This window comes from Bubalus kerabau, chromosome 6 (assembly GCF_029407905.1).
Source record: "Bubalus kerabau isolate K-KA32 ecotype Philippines breed swamp buffalo chromosome 6, PCC_UOA_SB_1v2, whole genome shotgun sequence".
Lineage (NCBI taxonomy): Eukaryota > Metazoa > Chordata > Mammalia > Artiodactyla > Bovidae > Bubalus > Bubalus kerabau.
In genome coordinates, this window is record NC_073629.1 from 13,357,157 (window position 1) to 13,378,396 (window position 21,240).

Here is a 21,240-nt window from a genome sequence, read left to right on the forward strand (position 1 = left end):
GGATTTCTTGGGGATTCTCCAAAGTCAAGGCCTCTAGACTGTGCCTCACAAACCACTCTGATGGGCACTGTAGGCCATTCCACCTCAGATTCTTTCTTTTTCCTCCACAGCAACTGAAATAAAATCTGTAATTTCCCTCCATCCTCCATGGACCACTCTCTTCCAAGGAGAGACTGTGACACTGACTTGCAAAGCATTTCAGTCCAATGCACCACAGAAGAGAAAATGGTACCGTTGGTATCTTCCTGGAGAAATACAAAATGAGACAACAGGAAACACCTATGAGGTCCGTGAATCTGGAGGGTACAAATGCCAGGCCCAGGACTCACACTCAAGTGACCGTGTGGACTTGCTCTTTACTGAAGGTGGGAAAGAAATGAAAGAAAAAAAAGTTTAGGCATAATAAAGTGACTCAAAACCCAGCTGCATTTACTAATTCAAAAGCTCTAGAAATAGGGTCCAAGAATTTATATATTTTACAAGCTGCTCAGGTAAAAGAAAATTTGAGAAGCAATTTATTTTAATGGTTTCTGAATCTATGTTTAGTTTGAGGCTTATAAAATTTATTTGGAATAAAAATCTATGTGAGGATTTATTAATATTTTATAGATAGGTAGATAGAAGATAGAGAGGGAGTAATTTCCATTTCTGTCCTAAAACCACCTATTTTGAATGAATTTGAGGCAGTATCTTTCTAGTTATAATATAATGCTCTTTAAGTTAGTGAACAAGGAACAGTATAGTAGCAAAGAGCTAAGAAAATGCTTAGCCTCTTTGACCTGACAATTCTTCTCTTAAGAACTTACCTACTGAAGTAGTCATAGATATATACAACCAAAATTGAAGAATCTTAAATGGTCAAGAAGAGAAAAAATTCATTAAATAATCTTACTGCCATTGAAGGAAAATGTTGTGGTTATTGAAAACCAGGTTAAAGAATGATATTCATGACATAGGAAATTATTCATAGTACAGTAAGTGAAAAGCAAATTATCACGTGGATAAATATTTTAATTTCATTAAAGAAATACATACAGACTCTTATATACATGCACATAGATAAAAGAACTAGAAAAATATATGCCAAAATCTGGTGAGTTGATAAGATTAATTTGCATTTCTGTTTTAAGCATTTTCTCAAGCATATGTGTTCCTTTTAAAGCCAGGGGAAAAAAAGGGATTTCCCTGGTGGTCCAGTGGTTAGGACTCTGTGCTTTCATTTCAGGGAGCATGGATTTGATCCCTGGTTGGGGAATTAAGATCCCACAAGACATGTGGCATGGCCAAAAATAAATAATTTAATTAAATAGATAAAATCAGAAAAAGAAATGATGATTACTTTAAGAATCCTTTTCCCTAGTTCCCAGTCTTATAAAATCTTTTAGAATAATAGCAAAAAGAAGGGAGAAACAATCAGAAGAAACAAACAACCTCCCTTGTGTTTCCTACAGCCAACCTGATCCTGCAGGCTCCATCTGATGTGTTTGAAGCAGACTCCGTGGTTCTGAGATGCCAAGCAAAGGCAAACATAATACTAAATAACATGACATTGTACAAGAATGGAAAAGTCCTGCAAATCCTTGACAAAACTTCTGACTTCCATATTCATCAAGCAAGTATGAAGGACAATGGCGACTATTACTGTAGTGGAGTTAAAGATACTCACTCGGTTTCTTCAAACAAAATTAAAATCGTAGTCCAAGGTAAAGCGTTCTTTATTTTGTGAAATGGGTTAGTCAAAATGAAGACTCCTGAGATTGTAGAGGATAAAAAGGGTGGTCTGAAATACTACTGAATCTCAGGGAGCATTCCTACAAGGAATAGAGAAAGTACTACTGTGCTTTGGGCTGAAGGATATTAGTAATCAAAGGCAGCATCTTTTCTGCCTGCTTTTGTATGTTCTGCTTGCGGGTGCTGAGGATGAACTGTGGTTTTCTCCAAAGCAGTTCCAAGCCTCACTTCGCTGAGAAATATTGTGATCCTTCTCTCTAGAGCTGTTTCCAAGTCCCGTGCTGAAAGCCAGTTCCACCCAGCCCATTGAGGGGAACACAGTGACCTTGACCTGTGAGACCCAGCTCTCTCTACAGAGGCCAGAATTCCAGCTCCTGTTCCGCTTCGTCAAATCATCCATGCGGTCAGAATGGAAAATCTCCCCAGAATTCCAGTTCTCTCCCATACGTAGAGAAAACTCAGGGTCTTACTGGTGTGAGGCACGGAGATTGAATTCCCTTGTCCAGAAACGGAGCCAGGAATTACAGATACAGGTACAAGGTGAGTGGTAGTGGGTTCTGAGATTTGCCGGAATGGGGCTGGGAAGGGCCGGGCAGAATGACACAACAGTTTGTTTTTCTTTCAGTACTGTGAGACACAATTCGTTCTTTTTTCCTCTGAAGTTAGGCTTCCTTGACATCATTTTTTTTTTTTTTTCCCCTGGTGGGCCTATAGGCATGGGCTTCCTAGGTGGTGCTAGTGGTAAAGAGCCCGCCTACCAATGCAGGAGACATAAGAGCCCCGGGTTTGATCCCTAGTTGGGGAAGATCCCTTGGAGGAGGGCATGGCAACCCACTCCAGTATTCTTGCCTGGAGAGTTCCATGGACAGAGGAGCCTGGCGGGCTACAGCCCATAGGGTCACAAACAGCTGGACACAACTGAAGCGACTGAGCACACACACATACACTATAGGCATAAACCACAGAGCCCTTTGACTGAGCTAGATGGACTCTGCTTAGCCAGATGGACAGATTCTTAGAATGTTAGATGCCCGGAGGTGAGCACTTAAGAATAAGAAAACTAAAGGACAAGAGCTTGGGGAGCAAATATTTCTAACTGGATGTATTTAGGGATGATGTTGTTCCCACTGGGCTTCCCTTGTGGATCAGATGGTAAAGAATCTGCCTGCAATGTGGAAGACCTGGGTTTGATCCCTGGGTTGGGAAGATCCCCTGGAGAAGGGAAAAGCTGTCTGCTGCAGTATTCTGGCCTGGAGAAGTCCATGGACTGTACAGTCCATGGGGTCGCAAAGAGTCGGACATGACTGAGTGACTTTCAATTTCACTTTATACCCCTATTGCTTTTTCCTAAGTCTCTGAAACTGTATAGGTCTTCAAGCATGAATGCCAACCAATGGTCAAATGCCTCTTCTGATTTATTTTGACCTATTGATATCTCATAGGAGCACTAGGAAGGATGCAGATCTGGGGTGCATGCTCTCCTGAGTGAGGAAATAGTGAAAGTGGTTAGCATTCTCCATCAATTTGCTCCCATTCCCAAGCAAAAGAGACAGTTCCATGTTTCTTCCAAACTGTCTGAAATTGGAAGTGTTAGTTGCTCTGTCCTGTCCAACTCTTTGCGACCCCATGGACTAGAGCCCACCAGGCTCCTCTGTCCATGGAATTCCCCAGGCAAGAATACTGGAGTGGGTAGTCATTCCCTTCTCCAGGGGATCTTCCCAACCCAAGGATCAAACCCTGGTCTCCCACATTTCAGGCAGATTCTTTACCGTTTGAGCCACCAGGGAAGTCCTTGAAACTGTCTAGATACTATTAATCTTTGTTTTCTAATCATAGGCAACATTTTTTTCTTAGGTATATGATTTGGTCTGGACAATTGAGAGGAAGTAGAGGGTGTTACTCAACAGTTGCAACATAGTGATTTCTAGCATAGGATCTCCCTTCATGTTACTGATGGAACCCAGACCCCAAATCCTACTCCTAATCTGTTCCCAGGTATCTTCCCTTGTTCTTCAAGCCTCCAGGATGACTCAAAAAGGCATTGCCTTTAGCCAATATCCTAGTGTAAAACCATAACCACCTGGAGTGTAGAACACTTTCATCCCAGATTTTCCTATTTTAGGTGGACTGTCACAGGTCCACCTCCTCTGACCATCTAACTGACAGGCAGAGGTGTTAAGAAGTGCTTACTCCAGGGCAAGCTTGCTGTATATGTCAATGATTGATTTCCAACAAAGCACTGAAGTTGTCACAACTTCAGAACAAGTACCTCCAGTGCCAAGTCTTCCTGTCCTTTCCATCCCCACCACTTCAATGTTGGGCACTGGGTGTAATTTCCAGGATGACTGGCCCATGCTCTGTCAGGTAGGGCATGAGGAGAGGGTGGACATTTTATTCCTTGTGGAATAAATGCTTCCTGGTGGCTCAGATGGTAAAGAATCTGCCTGCAGTGTGGGAGACTTGGGTTGGAGACTTGGGTTTGATGCCTGGGTTGGGAAGATCCCCTAGAGAAGGGAATGACTACCCACTCCAGTATTCTTGCCTGGGGAATTCCAGGCAAGACAGAGGAGCCTGGTGGGCTCTAGTCCATGGGGTCACAAAGAGTTGGACAGGACTGAGCAACTAACACTCTCAATTTCAGGAACTGGCTCCACCAGTTCATTAGGAATTGAAGTTCTCTCAAACCATTGTCTCTCCAGCACTTTCTCCCTCTTCCCAAGCAGAAATCTCCATTCCACCGCAGGTCAACTTCCCATCAGGTCAGCAGACTTAGCCCTTCCCATTCTGTGACTCTTCTTATGTGTCTCATTCTGTGACACCCCAATGCCAAGAATCCCACATGTCATTTTTATTCATTTAGAAATTGTTCGTGACGTCCGAATACATTCCCACCCAGAGTTCGTGTTTGAAGGTCAGGAGCTGGTTCTCATCTGCTCAGTAAATGGAGTTCCAAGGCCCATCACAGTCTCTTGGTACAAAAAACAACCCAGACTTCTGAAGGACAGAGAGCTTCAAACTTCCTCAAAAACAGAATTCAAGGTCCCTGTGGTGCAAAGCAGCGATGCTGGAGAGTATTACTGTATTGCCAGAAACGGTCGCTTTTCCCTTGAGAGCAACTCAGTGATCATCAGTGTGAAAGGTGTGTCTGCCAAGTATCATTTGCAGAACAGCTTTTCAAACTTTGTAAAGACCATGAGGTGGTTGAGTGGGAGTGGGTGTTGATTGTTGCCAATAATTTACTGCTATGAATAATCTACCAGAAGTTAGATTAACAGCAGGGGGATTTAGGGGTAGAATGGGTTGTGGGAGCTTTTGGAAACTCCTAGAAATGGAGGACAGAAAAAGTATTCAATGACTGGCATATGTGTGGTATCTTCATATTTAAAAATTTCTTTTTAAATGAAATGGTTCCTGAACAAATAGAATTTTAGAGCTGGAATGATCTGGGACCTTGTCTCTTGATAGGAGGGCCCTCTTTCTCTTGTAGTAGGTCACATTCTCTCTGTGTCCTCACATAACCTTTCTTCTCTGTCCTTGAAGAGAGAGAGGTCTCTGGTATCTTCCTCTCCTGTAAGGACACCAGTCCTATCTGATTAGGGGGTCAATCTTCTCTTATGACCTCACTTAACCTTTGTTGTTGTTCAGTCTCTAAGTTGTGTCTGACTCTTTGCAACACCATGGACTGCAGCATGCCAGGTTCCCCTATGCTTCACCATCTTCCAGAGTTAGTTCAAATTCATATCCATAGAGTCAGTGATGCTATCTAACCATCTCATCCCCTGCCACCCCCTTCTCCTCTTGCCCTCAATCTTTCCTAGCATCAGGGTCCTTTCCAATGAGTTGGCTCTTTGCATCAGGTGGCCAAAGTATTGGAGCTTTAGCTTCATCATCAGTCCTTCCAGTGAATATTCAGGGTTGATTTTCTTTAGGATTGACTGGTTTGATCTCCTTGCAGTCCAAAAGACTCTCAAGAGTCTTCTCCAGCACCACAATTTGAAAGCATCAATTCTTCAGCACTCAGTCTTCTTTATGGTCCAGTTCTCACATCCATACCTGGCTGACTACTGGAAAAGCTATATCACTGATAATGATACAGACCTTTGTCAGTAAAGTGATGTTTCTGCTGTTTAATATGCTGTCTTTTAGGTTTGTCATAGCTTTCCTTCCAAGGAATAAGCGTGTTTTAATTTTACGGCTGCAGTTACCATCTGCAGTGATTTTGGAGCCCAAGAAAAGAAAATCTGTCACTGCTTCCACTTTTTCCCCCTTCTTTTTGCCATGAAGTGATGGGACCAGATGCCATGATCTTCATTTATTGAATGTTGAATTTCAAGCCAGCTTTTTCACTCTCCTCTTTCACCCTCAACAAGAGGCTCTTTAGCTCCTCTTTACTTTCTGCCATTAGAGTGGTGTCATACCTGAGGTTGTTGATACTTCTCCTGGTAATCTTGATTTCAGCTTGTAATTCATCCAGTCTTGCATTTCACATGATGTGCTTTGCATATAAGTTAAATAAGCAGGGTGACAATATACAGTCTTGTTGTACTCTTTTCCCAATTTTGAACTAGTCCATTGTTCCATGTCTGGTTCTAACTGTTGCTTCTTGACCTGCATACAGGTCCCTCAGGAGACAGGTAAGGTGGTCTGGTAAAAAAGTTTTGTTTATTTATGGCTACACTGTGTCTTTGTTGCTGCATCTGGGCTTTCTCTAGTTGCGGTAGGGGCTACTCTTCATTGAAGTGAGGGCTACTCTTTGTTGCAGTGAGCAGGCTTCTCACTGCAGTGGTTTCTTTTGTTATGGAGTATGGGATCTAGGTGTTCGGGTTCAGTAGTTGTGGCAAACAGGCCTAGTTGCTCCATGGCATGTGGGACTCTTCCTGGACCAGGGATCAAATCTGTATCCCCTGCATTGCAAGGCGGATTCTTAACCACTGGGCCACCAGTGAAATCTGATATTCCCATCTCTTTAAGAATTTTCCACATTTTGTTGTAATCCACACAGTCAAAGTCTTGAGCATAGTCAGAAGCAGATGTTTTACTGGAATTCCCTTGCTTTCTCTATGATCTAATGAATGTTGGCAATTTGATCTCTAATTCCTCTGCCTTTTCTAAATCCATCTTGTACATCCGGAAGTTCTCAGGTCACATATTGCTGAAGACTAGATTGAAGGATTTTGAACATAACCTTGCTAGTGCATGAAATGAGCACAACTGTGTGGTAGTTGGAGTATTCTTTGGCATTGTCCTTCTTTGAGATTGGAATGAAAACTGACCTTTTCCAGTCCCGTGGCCACTGCTGTTTTCTAAATTTGCTGAAATGTTGAGTGCAGCACTTTGACAGCACCATCTTTTAGGATTTGAAAAAGCTCAGCTGGAATTCCATCATCTCCACTAACTTTGTTCATAGTATTGCTTCCTAAGGTCCACTTGACTTCACACTCCAGGATTTCTGGCTTTAGGTGAGTGACCACACCATTGTGGTTATCCCAGTCATTAAGACCTCTTTTGTATAGTTCGTCTGTGTATTCTTGCCACCTCTTCTTAATCTTTTCTGCTTCTGTTAGGTCCATACTGTTTCTGTCCTTTATTGTGCCTATCCTTGCATGACATGCTCCCTTGGCATCTCCAACTTTCTTGAAGAGATCTCTAGTCTTTCCCATTCTATTGTTTTCCTCTATTTCTTTACACTGTTCATTTAAGAAGGGCTTATCTCTCCTGGAGAAGGAAACGGCAACCCACTCCAGTATTCATGCCTGGAAAATCCCATGGACCGAGGAGCCTGATGGGCTACAATCCATGGGGTCGCAAAGAGTCAGACACGACTGAGCGACTTCTGTGTCTGTGTTCTGTGTATCTCTCCTTGCTGTTCTCTGTAACTCTGCATTCAGTTGGGTATATATTTCCCTTTCTTGCTTACCTTTTGCTTCTCTTCTTTCCTCAACTATTTGTAAACCCTCCTCAGACAACCACTTTGCCTACTTGCATTCCTTTTTCTTGGGGATGATTTTGGTAACTGCCTCCTCTACAGTGGTGTGAGCTTCCATCCATCATTCTTCAGGCACTCTGTCTACTAGATCTATTCATCACTTTCACTGTATAACCATGAGTGATTTGATTTAGGTCATACCTGAATGGCCTAGTGGTTTTCCCTACTTTCTTCAATTTAAGTCTGAATTTTGCAATAAGGAGCTCATGATCTGAACCATGGTCAACTCAAGGTCTTGTTTTTGCTCACTGTATAGAGATTTACAATCTTCAGCTGCCAAGAAGCTGACGCTTCAGTCATTTAACCTTATTTCCTTAAAGGCTCTGTCTCCAAATATAGTCATATTGGAGGTCGTGACTTCAATATATGTATTAAAGAGGAACACAGTTCACTCCATAACACCATCCCCATTGGCTTTGAATAAGTGTCTCTATCTTGTGGTCCTCATCCTTCAACCAGTTCAGATACTATCATACCCCTTAATATGTCTGCAACATCTCTCTCTCTCCTTTCTTGATCTCCAGCATCTGTAGAACTCACCATTTTTCTCTTTTCTTTCTTTATCCGTTGAATCCACATATGCTTGAGTTTCCAATCAATCATAGTAATTCTCAAATAATTCCTCTATCCCAGGGTTATGGAGATATCTGTTGTTCCCATCAATAGTTAATTATTTTCAATAACCAATGTGCAAATCCATGTAGGATACAGCAACAGGTAGTAACATCAGTTACTCCAACCATGTAACTATGGTTACTACACCACCCCAAACTACCCTACCTCCTTTACCAGTATCTAATACCATCTTACCCTCAGTACTGTTAAGGTGGTTGTGGTAGTGACAGGAAAATAGCTTTGATAGAGCCCTGTGCTGTTCCATTCATTGGTGGAAAGCTCCAGTTCCACTTTTAAGGAGTCGATGTTATTTAACTTTGGAACAGGAGTCAAGAGACAGACTTAGGCCCTGTCTGGCCCTGAAAACATCCTGATGAGTTATCACAGACAGATCTCCTAACCTCTTCCTGACTCAGTTTTCTCACCTATAAATAGAGAGGGTCAGGCTGGATACAGGGAGAGTATAGGAATGGAGAAGATTCTAGAAGAGTATGTGAATGTCTGACAGAAAAGAGAATGGGGCAGAGGCCTGAGGCCAATCCCAGCAAAGGGAAAAAGGAGAGCAGGGACTGACAGGAAGACTAAGAGTGGCTTGGGCAGGTGAGGGGACAAATCTTCCAAGTCATATGGCAGAGGGAAGGAGCAAGGTAAATGTGTCAGTCTGATGGTAGCAAAATCAGGGATTTCTTCCCCAAGAACATCATTTCCCCTGGAAAATGGGAGTCAGGTCACCTAACAAGGGGAGATAGGAGAGGAGAAGGGCCAGGTCTGATGGAGAAGGAGAAGACCAACATGGAGAATAGGAAAGAGCTGGGGAGAAAAGTCAGGAGACGGTGAGCTGCCCTGAAAGCCAGTGGACATGAGATTGGACATTTCATTAGCCACTGATTGACAGCTTCAGGAAGTGTTAGGAGCAACTGTTAACTAAGTTTTTTCTCTTCCTCAGTCCCTGTGTCTCAACCTGTCCTCACTCCCAGACCTCCTGGGACCTGGACTCTTGTGAGAGATAAGATAAGCCTTCTGTGTGAAGTTCAGAGAGGTTCTCTGCCTATCTGGTACCAGTTTTTTTATGAAGATGTGTTGCTTATGAAGACAAAATCCACTTCAGAGAGAAAAATGTTCCATAGATTGTCTCTGACTGAAAATCACTTTGGAAAGTACTACTGCACAGCTGACAATGGCCTTGGCCCTCAGAGGAGTGAGGCTGTGAGTAAGTAAGCCTCCCTATCATTAGTAAGCCTAGGATCTGTTAGAGACCTATACTTGGCCTCTATCCCTGACTGCTCCAGAAATGTGTTCCCACCTTCAAATTTCACCTACTTTTTCATCTGGCCAAACCAATGTCCTTCTCAACACCCCAGCTCACTGAGACAGCTATCTGCTGCTTTTGAGCCTTGTTCCTTCAGCAGACCGTGTGCCATTGTGCCCCTGGCTGCCTGCACAGCAGCTCTGTCTTTCCTGGACCCCAACCTCTGAGGAGTCAAGTGCTTCTTTCTTTTTGTCTTCTTGTCTTGTGAACCCCCCAGATTCCTGATTTTCATCCATTACACTGTCCCCTGTAGCCACAAAATCAGTTCTCCCTGAGGCACAGATTTGTCTCTTGTCCCTTTCATATCAGATACTGATCATTTACAGTGTACAAAACCAGGTAAGATGTAAAGACAAGGAGCATGATCATAGTTACTCCAAATATGACCCTCTTTTTAAGAAAATGTTTATCAGAGTGTAGTTGAATTACAGTGTTATGTTAGTTTCAAGTGTACAGCAAAGTGGATCAGTTATACATAAATATATACACATTCATTTTTAGATTCTTTTCCAATATAGGTCATTACAGAATATTGAGTTAAGTTCCCTGTGCTTTACAGTAGTCTTTATTAGTTATCCCTTTTATATATAGCAGTAATGTATATGTCAGTCCCGATCTCCCAATTTATTCCCTCCCTCACTCCTTTACCCCCTGGTAACCACAAGTTTACCATAAGTAAACGATAAGTTTAATTCAACATAACCACATTGAGTAAGCTCTTTTAAAGTTGGTTAGGTAGCAATGTGAAAGGGGTCCAAATGGGGAAGGGCTGGCAGCAGATCAAGAGATAACCACTGTGAGCCAAGAGGAACTCACCTCTGCTTGCCTGATTTAAGGCCCTAATGGCGAATGTCAACTCAAAATCAAGTTAGATAGGTTTCAGTTGATCCCTGAATCTCAGTTTTGTGTCATCTATGTGTGGCCAAAGCCCAAGCCCAATTTTAGGGAGCAGTGTGATTTGGGTTTGTACTGATGGTAGAGTCCAGTCCTGGCTGGTCCTGGAAGCAACCTGTTTTCTCTTCTGTTTGAAAAACAAACAACAACAACAAAAAGCTGAGCCAGGCTGGAGATAAGCCAGAATGCAGCCCCTCCCACAATAAATATGCAAAAGTTTTAAAGGAAAGGATCAGGGAACCCTGGAAGGAGACATCAAATGAAAGAGACAGAGAAGCTGTGCTCCTGACATCCACAGACCCAAGGAATTTGGAGGCAAGAGGTCATCATCAGATGCTCTCAGAGATGCACAAAGTTCTATAGAATGGCTGCTTTATCCACCTCCTAGGTAATCACTGCATATAGTATGTATGTCAGACTATACTGACATCTAAGGATACATAGACTAGACCAACACTGTAGGAGTTTTTAACAAAGTGAAACCAAGTGAGGGAGAGTTTTAAGCAAAAGACAGTAGAGGCCAAGTCAGAGAAGGCAGAGCTGATATATGATGAAAGATAAGAATTGAGTCACATCCCCTGAATTTAGCCACAAAGCACTGAAAAGGAAAGCAGAAGAATACAGGGGAGAACCTGGTTTGATAGCTGGGTTTGATGGCTGCCTCACCACATACTAGCTATGCAGTTTAACCCCAGTGGGCCTCACTTTCCTCATGTGTGAAATAAAGGCAGTAATAATAGCTTCTCAGGATTGTTTTGATCATTAAATTAGTGTTTGCCTACATATGTTTACAAATAATATATGACAAATGCACACCAGACACATAGTTAAAAACATTATATTATATCATGTGAGTGAGTGAGTGAAGTCGCTCAGTTGTGTCCAACTCTTTGCAACCCCATGGACTGTAGCCTATCAGGCTCCTCCATCCATGGAATTTTCTAGGCAAGAGTACTGCAGTGGGGTGCCATTTCTTTCTCCCGTATTATATCATAAGTATCTATTATTATCATCATTATCATTATAATCACAAACATGAAAATTAACTTTAGTATGTTGGTGGGGATAAAAACAAGGTTGTATTGAGCAAATTATCAGAGTGAGAGAAAAAAGTAGAGACAGTGCTTCTTCTATGAGTCTTTCCACAGAAAAGAAACATTGAGAACATTAAATGTAGATAGGATTTTGTTTTGTTGTTTTACTAAAGGGGAGAGGATTAAGCACATCTAAGTGGTGTTTGGAAGAAGTGAATAGATGCAGAGAATTTATATCTGGGACACATGGAGGTGAGCTCAGGGTCAAGAAAGAGCAGGATCCTCCTTGAGTTGGTGGAGGGGCAGCTCGTCCAAGGTCACCAGACAGGGGAGAAGCAAGGGGCTGATGCAGGTAAATGGTGTGAGTCTGGTGGCAGCAAACTAAGGGACTTCTTCCTCAATAACATCTATTCCTCTGGAAAATGGGAGTGAGGTGACCTAACAAGAGGAGACAGGAAAGGAGAAGGGCCAGGTCTAATGGGAAAGGAGAAGACCAACAAGGAGAACAGAAGAGAGGTGGGGAGAAATGCCAGGAAGGCTCTGGTGTGCCCTGACAGCCAGTGGACTTGAGACTGAACATTTCACTAGCCACTGATTGACAGCTTCAGAAAGTGGCAGAAGCAACTGCTGACTAAGGTTTTTCCTCTCCCTCAGTCCCTGTGTCTAAACCTGTCCTCACCTTCAGCTCTCCTGGGACCAGGACTTTTGTGGGAGATAAGATGAGCCTTCAGTGTGAAGTTCAGAGAGGTTCTCTGCCCATCTGGTACCAGTTTTTTCGTGAAGATGTCTTGCTCAAAAAGAGAGAAGCCATTTCATGGATAACAGAATCCTATAGCTTCTCTCTGATTGTAAAGCATTCTGGGAACTACTACTGCACAGCTGACAATGGCTTTGGCCCTCAGAGAAGTGAGGCCATAAGCCTCTCCATCACCGGTAAGCCCTAGTTCTGTTAGTGACCCATCCCTGGCCTCTATCCTTGTGAAAGTAAAAGTCACTCAGTCATGTCCAACTCTTTGTGACCCCATGGACTATACAGTCCATGGAATTCTCCAGGCCAGAATACTGGAGTGGGTAGCCTTTCCCTTCTTCCGGGTATCTTCCCAACCCAAGGATCAAACCCAGGTCTTCCACATTGCAGGCAGATTCTTTACCAGCCGAGCCACAAGGGAAGGCTGGCCTGTATCCTTGACCCCTCCAAAAATGTGTTCCCACCTTCAAGTTTTCCCTGATTCTTCCTCTGGCCAAACTTATGTCATTCTCAATACCCAGGTTCTCTTGAGACAGCTGTCTGTTGCTTTTGAGCCTTGTACTATGAGCAACTCAGATGTTATCACACCCCTAGCCTCCTGCAGAGCAGCTCTCTCCTGGACCCCAACTCTGAGGAGCCCCAATGTTTCTCTTTTTCTGTCCTCTTGCCCTGCTAATCCACAGATTTCTGATTTTCATTAATTACATTGTTCCCCATAGCTACAAAATCAGTTCCGATGGTCATTGAGTTGTCACTTGTCCCTTTGCTATCGGATACTCCTAGATGATTCAGTGGTAAAGAATCTGCCTGCCCAAGCAAGAGATACAGGAGATGCTGTTTTGATTCCTGGGTTGGAAAGATAGTCTGGAGTAGGAAATGGTAACCCTCTCCAGTATTCTTGCTTGAAAATATTCCATGGGCAGAGGAGCCTGGTAGACTGCAGTCCATGTGGTCACAAAGAGTTGGACATGACTGAGCAACTGAGCACACAAGCACTGATCCATTTACAGATACAAAACCATAAAAGATACAAAGACAGGGAGCAGGATCATAGTTATACCAAAGATGTCCTTCTTGAGTAAGCACTTTTAGAGTTGTTTAGGCAGCAGTGTGAGAGGACACAGAGGGGAGGGCCTGGAAGCAGGGCAAGGGGCATCCATTCTGAGTCAAGAAGAATTCACCTCTGCTTGCTTGGCTTAAGGTCCCAAAGTCCATGAAAGTGACTGTCAGCTCAGTATGAAGTTAAAATGGTTTCTGTTGAGCCTTGAATCTCGTTTTTTTTTTTTTTTTTTTTTTTTTTTTTGCCATCTATGTGTGGCCAAGCTCCAAGCCCAATTTTAGGGGGCAGTGTGATTCATGCTGTCCTGAGGGCCAGTGGACATAAGACTGGATATTTCACTAGTCACTGATTAACAGCTCCAGGCAGCGGGAGAAGCAACTGTTGACTAAGTTTTTCTCTCCCTCAGTGCCCGTGTCTCAACCTATCCTCACCCTCAGCCCTCCTGGAACCCGGACTCTTGTGGGAAATGAGGTGAGACTTCAGTGTGAAGTTCAGAGAGGGTCTTCGCCCATCTGGTACCAGTTTTTTCATGAAGATGTGTTACTCACAAGGATAGAAGCTACTTCATGGAGAACAAGGTCCTATAGCTTCTCTGTGACTGCAGAGCATTCTGGGAACTACTACTGCACAGCTGACAATGGCTTTGGCCCTCAGAGCAGTGAGACCATTAACCTCTCTGTCATTGGTAAGTTCTGGATTCCTGCTAGTGACCCGTCCCTGACCCAGATCCTTGTCATGCCAACTCCTTTCAGAGATTTTCATGGATCTCCAAGTTTCCTACACCATCAACCTAATGCTCATCTTGTTTCCCTTCTCAAAGAACCATCTATCTGTGGGCTTCAGTCCTCATTCAGCCCTCACTCAACCAGGCCCCTAAGATAGCTCAACACCTTCCCCCACTTTTACCAAATGAATTTATTTTCCCAAAAGTCCCTGGTGGCTCAGATGGTAAAGAATATGCCTACAGTGCAGAAGACCCAGTTTTCAGCCCTGGGTCAGGAAGATACCCTGAAGTAGGAAATGGCAACCTACTCCAGTATTCTTGCCTGGAAAATTCCATGGACAGAGGAGCCTGGCTGGTTACAGGCCATGGTATCACAAAGAGTTGGACATGACTGAGAGACTAACACTTTTATGTTCCCAAATTATTTTTTCAGGCCCTGCGTGTTCAGTCTCCAAGCCAATTTCTCTTAACTGGATGCACAGAAGCATCTCATATCTCCCCACTAATACCTACATATTAATTTAGCTACAAGCTCAGGCATATGGACATATAGTGGGCAAGAGCTTACTTTCTCCAAAAGCTTCTGAAGCAGTTCAGACTCTTGCTGCTGCTGCTGCTAAGTCACTTCAGTGGTGTCTGACTCTGTGCGACCCCATAGACGGCAGCCCACAAGGCTTCCCCATTCATGGGATTCTCCAGGCTGGAGTGGGTTGCCATTTCCTTCTCCAATGCATGAAAGTGAAAAGTGAAAGTGAAGTCGCTCAGTCGTGTCCGACTTTTAGCAATCCCATGGACTACAGCCTACCAGGCTCCTCCATCCATGGGATTTTCCAGGCAAGAGTACTGGAGTGGGGTGCCATTGCCTTCTCCAGTTCAGACTCTTACAGTAGGTTTAAAGAGGGCTGAAAGTGAAAGGAAGAGAAGAAATGGCTTCCTGGAAGCCAACTCACTGGGTTTTCTGGGGTTTCTGGGATCTTTTGACTTAACCCAGTAATAACACAAGTGTCATTTCTTTGTATTATGTTTTCAACAGTTTTGTTGCAGTATGACATATATTTGTACATGTATATGAACCATCAGTGTACAGTTCATGGTTGCCTATAGAACCATGAAAAAGTGTCATTTTAGGATCAAAATTGCTTCCATTTACTTTTGGAATCTTCATGTAGAAGAGAGTGAAAGTTCAGTTTTCTTTTCAGAGAAGCAGAAATACAGAGAAATCTTGAGTCAGATGTACCAGATCATTTTAGATAAGAAATAAAAAGACCTTGATGTCTCTGGGGGGTGAGGGTTTGCTAAGAAAATCCAGGGAATAAAAAAAAAGGAAGACAACATATCTAGATTCATGGAATAAGAACTGAGAGATTTCTCAGAATTCAACTTATTTCTCAAAAACAGATTATATTGATGCTTGATGAGCTAGATGCTTTCATTATTATCTACTCCTAGCCCTGCCATCTGTTTCTTTTCTCTGTCCTTCTGCCCCATTTTTCGTATTGCTCCTAAGTGCTTTCACTCTCATTCTTAAGACTCTATCTTATGACTTATCTTGCCTCAAACCTCCTGCAAATTTCATCATTGACTGTCTTAGACTTTTCAATAGGATATCCTGCTCTGTATTTTAACATCTGCCCCAACTGCCAATGCTGTATGGTTTGCTACCAAAGCAGTGCTTCTAACAAGTCTAATTAGCCAAGCAGCCTAACTCTAAGACACCTCACAAGCCACAGGCAAGTCTATACATGAAATGTTCTTAAACCAACTGCCTACCTCCAGTTCAACAAGTGGTGGCAGAGGGAGCAGGGTCAATTGGGACAACATGACATATAATGAACTACATTGAAGAAAATAGTTTTTCTAGGAATGATATACGCAGCAGGGCCTCTGAGGTTTCCTAGAAAGAGAAGTGTACATGTAAAACATCTTGCTTGAGTTGTGTGATATCATTGTGGATAAGAATATCCGAATTCTAGCCCTAGTTGTGAAAATAGCTAGTTCATAATTTAGGCAAAATTTTAAATTTTTCTTTGTCTTACTGTTTAACTTTCTCTTGAAAGTTAGATAAGACAGTAATTAGTGTTCCTTAAAGCCCCAGCATTCTGTGATTTGAGTTGGAATAAGAACCCAAAGGTAATGAATTCATGATTCTCTGGAAGAAATAAGGTGGGTGTCCCTTTTTTTTTTTACCTGGAAAAGCAAAGGAGAGCATCACTTTGACAGAGTCTCATCATCCTTCAAGGTGGTGGGGAGGAGTTAGGGGAAATCACTTTTAGGGTTTGAGAAACAGAAATTAGTCAGAATATGATGGTAACTACAAGTGTGGTCTGGTCAGACTTTAAATTAGGCACGTTCCTGTTATGGTCTGTGGGTTCCTGTTAGGAACCCATGAGTCCATCTGGAGTCCTTATTACTGTGGTCCTATCCTGAAACTGATCAGTCTGAAAGATCTCTTGCTCCTTGACAGTTCTTGTTTCAGATCATAGTAAAATATGACCAAAGGAAGACACTGCCTCTATATAAATTGTTGAGTAAAGAGATTACTTATGAAATGTAAATGCTCTGAGATTCAAACTCTAAAGCTTGAAGCTGAGCTATCAAGGAAAGTCCCAAGTCCTAAAGACATCCTCTTTCTCATGACCATGTTTTATTTTCTTCTCAGATTTAATGTTATCTAAAACCTTTTTATTTCTTATTTCATGTGTATCTTTCTGAATACCAGAGTATAAGCTCCATGAAAATGGAACCTTTTTAGTTTTGGTCCGCTCTGCATCCCTGTGCCTACTCGGTGTCTGGCACAAAATAGGTCTTCAGTGAGCATTTGTAATTCCTTGAACAAAATGTCTTTCAGGTGAGATGAGGAAGAAAAGACTAGGGAGAGAACTCTGGTCTTCGCATCTGCTTATACCAACTGAACAGAAATAAATGAGCCTTAAATTAACACACAAATTGAGCAGCTTCACACTGAGCCATGCAGACTCTCTGACAAAATAATTTGTTTTGTGTGTGTGTGTGTGTGTTTTTTGAGGGAATATACCCCAAAGAGAAGACATGGAAATTTCATGGGAATATAAACTGATAAGATATGCCCATTTTGAATCTATCAACACACACACATACACAGAGCATTCTCAAGCAAATACAAGAGCCTGAATATAACTTTATTCATTGAAGTATAAGCCATAAACAAAAGAAGTCTAATATGGGAATTTTTGCTTCAATGCATTTAAAACTATAAAAGGGAGAGAAAAAGCACAAAATTCGTAATAACTTTAAGAAGAAGAATTGCTTTAGGAAACAAAAAAGTTTTCTGGATATTCTTAATACAATTAAAGAAAAGACTTATGTCCATAAAGACTTATGGACTCCAGGGGGAGAAAAGTACAATGGGGAAATTAATGAGGTTAAAGAAGAGATGATAAGATAACAGAAAAGAAAAACAAGTATGTGTATATGTATGTATGTATGTGTGTGTGTGATATATATATATATATATATATATATATATATAATCAGAGCTCAGGAGAAAAACCAAAGAAAACAATAAAGCTATTTTAGAAATAAAATCCAAATTTGATGGAAATGCATACTTCTGAAATCTGTTAACTGAATGGAGTTGGTATAAGAAAATAATATGGAGCCCAAGGTAGAAAGACACAGAAAAAGGAAAAAGAAATTAAAATATGGAGATCAGATAATGAAGACCACAAGTGTCGATAATTAAGTGTCTAAAGAGAGAAACAAAACTCAAAGATTTAATTAAAAATTTCTTGACTTGTTTTATACATCAGTGTCTGTTTTGCTGTCTCGTACACAGGGTTATTGTTACCATCTTTCTAAATTCCATACATATGCGTTAGTAAAACTAATACAGTTATGTAAAGTTTAAAAATAAAATAAAATTAAAAAAAAATTATTGACTTGAAGAAAACTTGAGTATATAGATTAAAAGACATATCTTAATGAGGTTATTGATTTTCAAGGCTAAAAATATACACGTGCACATGCATGAGTGTGTGTGTGTGTGTGTGTGTGTGTATGATCATGGCAAAAAAAAAAAGAGTCATCTCAGAAAGAAAAAATATTAAGTGGTCTTAGATTTTACATAGAAGTCAATACTAAAAGAGAGAAACAATGTTCAGACTGGCAGTTTCAGAGGAGAAATGAGAATTGAGAATTTTATCAATAACCTCAAATATACAGATGACACCACTCTTATGGCAGAAACTGAAGAACTAAAGAGCCTCTTGAAAGTGAAAGAGGAAAGTGAAAAAGTTGGCTTAAAGCTCAGGGCAAGGGTGGGAAGATATGGGAGAAAGGCATTGAAACATGTAAAATATCATATGTGAAATAAATTGCCAGTCCAGGTTTGATGCATGATATATGGTGCTCAGGGCTGGTGCACTGGGATGACCCAGAGGGATGGGATGGGGAGAGAGGTGGGAGGGGGGTTCAGGATGGGGAACACATGTACACTCATGGCAGATTCAAGTCAATGTATGGCAAAACCAATACAATATTGTAAAGTAAAATAAATAATTAAATTAAAAAAAAAACTCAACATTCAGAAAACATGGCATCCAGTCCCATCATTTCATGGTAAATAGATGGAGAAACAGTGGAAACAGTGAGAGACTTTATTTTTCTGGGCTCCAAAATCACTGTAGATGGTGACTGCAGCCATGAAATTAAAAGACACTTACTCCTTGGAAGGAAAGTTATGACCAACCTAGACAGCATATTAAAAAGCAGAGACATTATTTTGTCAAAAAAGTTCCGTCTAGTCAAGGCTATGGTTTTTCCAGTGGTCATGTATGGATGTGAGAGTTGGACTATAAAAAAGCTGAGTGCAGAAGAAATGATGCTTTTGAACTGTGGTGTTGGAGAAGACTCTTGAGAGCCCCTTGGACTGCAAGGAGATCCAACCAGTCCATCTTAAAGGAGATCAATCCTGGGTGTTCATTGGTAGGACTGATTTTGAAGCTGAAACTCCAATACTTTGGCCACCTGATGCAAAGAGCTGACTCATTTGAAAAGACCATGATGCTGGGAAAGATTGAGGGCAGGAGGAGAAGGGGATGACAGAGGATGAGATGATTGGATGGCATCACCGACACAATGGCCATGGGTTTGGGTGGACTCTGGGAGTTGGTGATGGACAGGGAGACCTGGCGTGCTGTGGTTCATGGGGTCGCAAAGAGTCAGACACGACTGAGTGACTGAACTGAACTGAACTGATATCAAATCAAAAAGACATTTTCAAATGTGCCAGGATTCAAAGAACTTAGTACCCATTAACCCCTCTTGAAAAATTATTTGATGACAAACTCTAGCCTAGCAGAGATAAAAATTAATATAAAAGACTCAAAATGAAGAAACTGTGATATGAAAAGTGAATACTGAATCTATTCACATCAGTAGGTCTCAGCCTTGGCTCCATATTAGATTGATGCTGATGTATGGAAGAACCATCACAATATTATAAAGTAATTATCCTCCAATCAAAAATTAAATGAAAAAAGAGTTACCTAGGAGTATTGAAAAAGATATTTTACTAAGCTCTCTCCAGACCAATTTAATTCAGAATCTTTCAGATGAGGCCTCATAATCCTTTTTTTTTTTTTTAACACATCCTCAGTTGAAAATATTGTACAAATAGGGTTGAAAATCACTGATTAAGACAAAAAACAAAGGCTAGGCAATATAAGAGTTATGGCTACAGAATAGAAAGCAACTATTATAAATGTTAAAACAGTAAAAGGCAACAAAGGGCCATCTAGTCAAAGCTGTTTTTTCCAGTAGTTGTGTATGAATGTGAGAGTTGACCATACTGAAAGCTGAGCGCCAAATAATTGATGCTTTTGAACTGTGATGTTGGAGAAAACTCTTGAGAGTCCCTTGAACTGCAAGGAGATCCAACCAGTCCATACTAAAGGAAATCAGTCCTGAATATTCATTGGAAGGACTGATGCTGAAGCTGAAACTCTAGTACTTTGGCCACCTGATATGAAGAACTGACTTCATTGGAAAAGACCCTGATGCTGGGAAAGATTGAAGGCAGGAGGAGAAGGGGACAACAGGGGATGGGATGGTTGGATGGCATCAGTGACTCGGTGGACATGAGTTTGAGCAAGTTCCGGGAGTCGGTGATGGACAGGGAAGCCTGATGTGCTGCAGTCCATAGGGTCACAACGAATTGGACACAACTGAGCGACTGAACTTAACTGAACTGAAAACAGTTAAAAATACGTGTAACAAAGAAAAATCAGTCAGAGGGAATCGAGGAAATAAAAAAAAAACAATTTTCTTCCTATTTCATAATGGAGGACAAAAATTCATTTGGTAATTTAGAAAAATTAATGACAGATTCAAAAGTTTTCATTTTGCAAATAATTTCTGAATACTTTTATAGACTGCAACTCATCAATTAATGGATTATAATTCACTAGCAGTCCATAAAAAATCAGTAAAGTGTAAGGTTCCCATAGGATAGAATAAGTAAATTCTTCAGACAAACAACTGTAAAGTTTAAGACTAGGAAAAGAGACATAATAAGGAAAATAAGTCTGTGTGTTTATGTGACTGTAATTGATCAGAGAGTGGGGGAAGGAGACTCTTATAAACCATGAGTGTAAGTGCAAATTGGTTGAAACTTTTTGAAGAACAATGTAGCATTATATATCATTATTTGAATGCTTTATCACAGTTCCAGAAATCCCACTTGTAAGAATTTATCCTAAGAAATCTATTGACGAAGCACAATGATATATATACAGAATTGTGTATGGAGCCTTATTCAAAATTAGAAAAAGATAGCAACCTAAAGTTCCATAAAGGGGGATTGCTTAAGTGTGTTACAGTAAATTCATACTGTGGGATGCTTTGTGGTTGTTAAAAATAACCAAGCAATATTTACCCTAAAATATCAAATTTTAAATTTAAAAGAGTTGCTTTTTATGCATGTAAATTACACCTCAATAAAACTTATTTTTTAAGCAAGTGAGATAGATCCTTAAGTAATAACATAGAATGATGGTCATGATATTTTGCTAATTGGGAAAATCAGCTTGTAGACCAGTATGTATCTTGTGCTCCCATGCATATATGTGGGTTTTTTATGCATTTATTTGTATTGATAAGGC

The 21,240-nt window shown here is 41.2% G+C and overlaps 1 protein-coding gene across 1 annotated transcript in view; it reads left to right on the forward strand.

Moving 5' to 3' along the window:
* Positions 1-231: 231 nt before the first annotated feature.
* Positions 232-21,240, forward strand: part of FCRL5 (Fc receptor like 5) — a 43,972-nt gene continuing 22,963 nt past the window's right edge. The window contains exons 1-7 of the mRNA XM_055586693.1: positions 232-365; positions 1,452-1,703; positions 1,993-2,271; positions 4,592-4,870; positions 9,279-9,542; positions 12,224-12,502; positions 13,784-14,062. Coding sequence (XP_055442668.1) covers positions 1,544-1,703; positions 1,993-2,271; positions 4,592-4,870; positions 9,279-9,542; positions 12,224-12,502; positions 13,784-14,062 — 1,540 coding nt within the window. The 5' untranslated portion in view covers positions 232-365; positions 1,452-1,543. The remainder of the gene's footprint in view (positions 366-1,451; positions 1,704-1,992; positions 2,272-4,591; positions 4,871-9,278; positions 9,543-12,223; positions 12,503-13,783; positions 14,063-21,240) is intronic.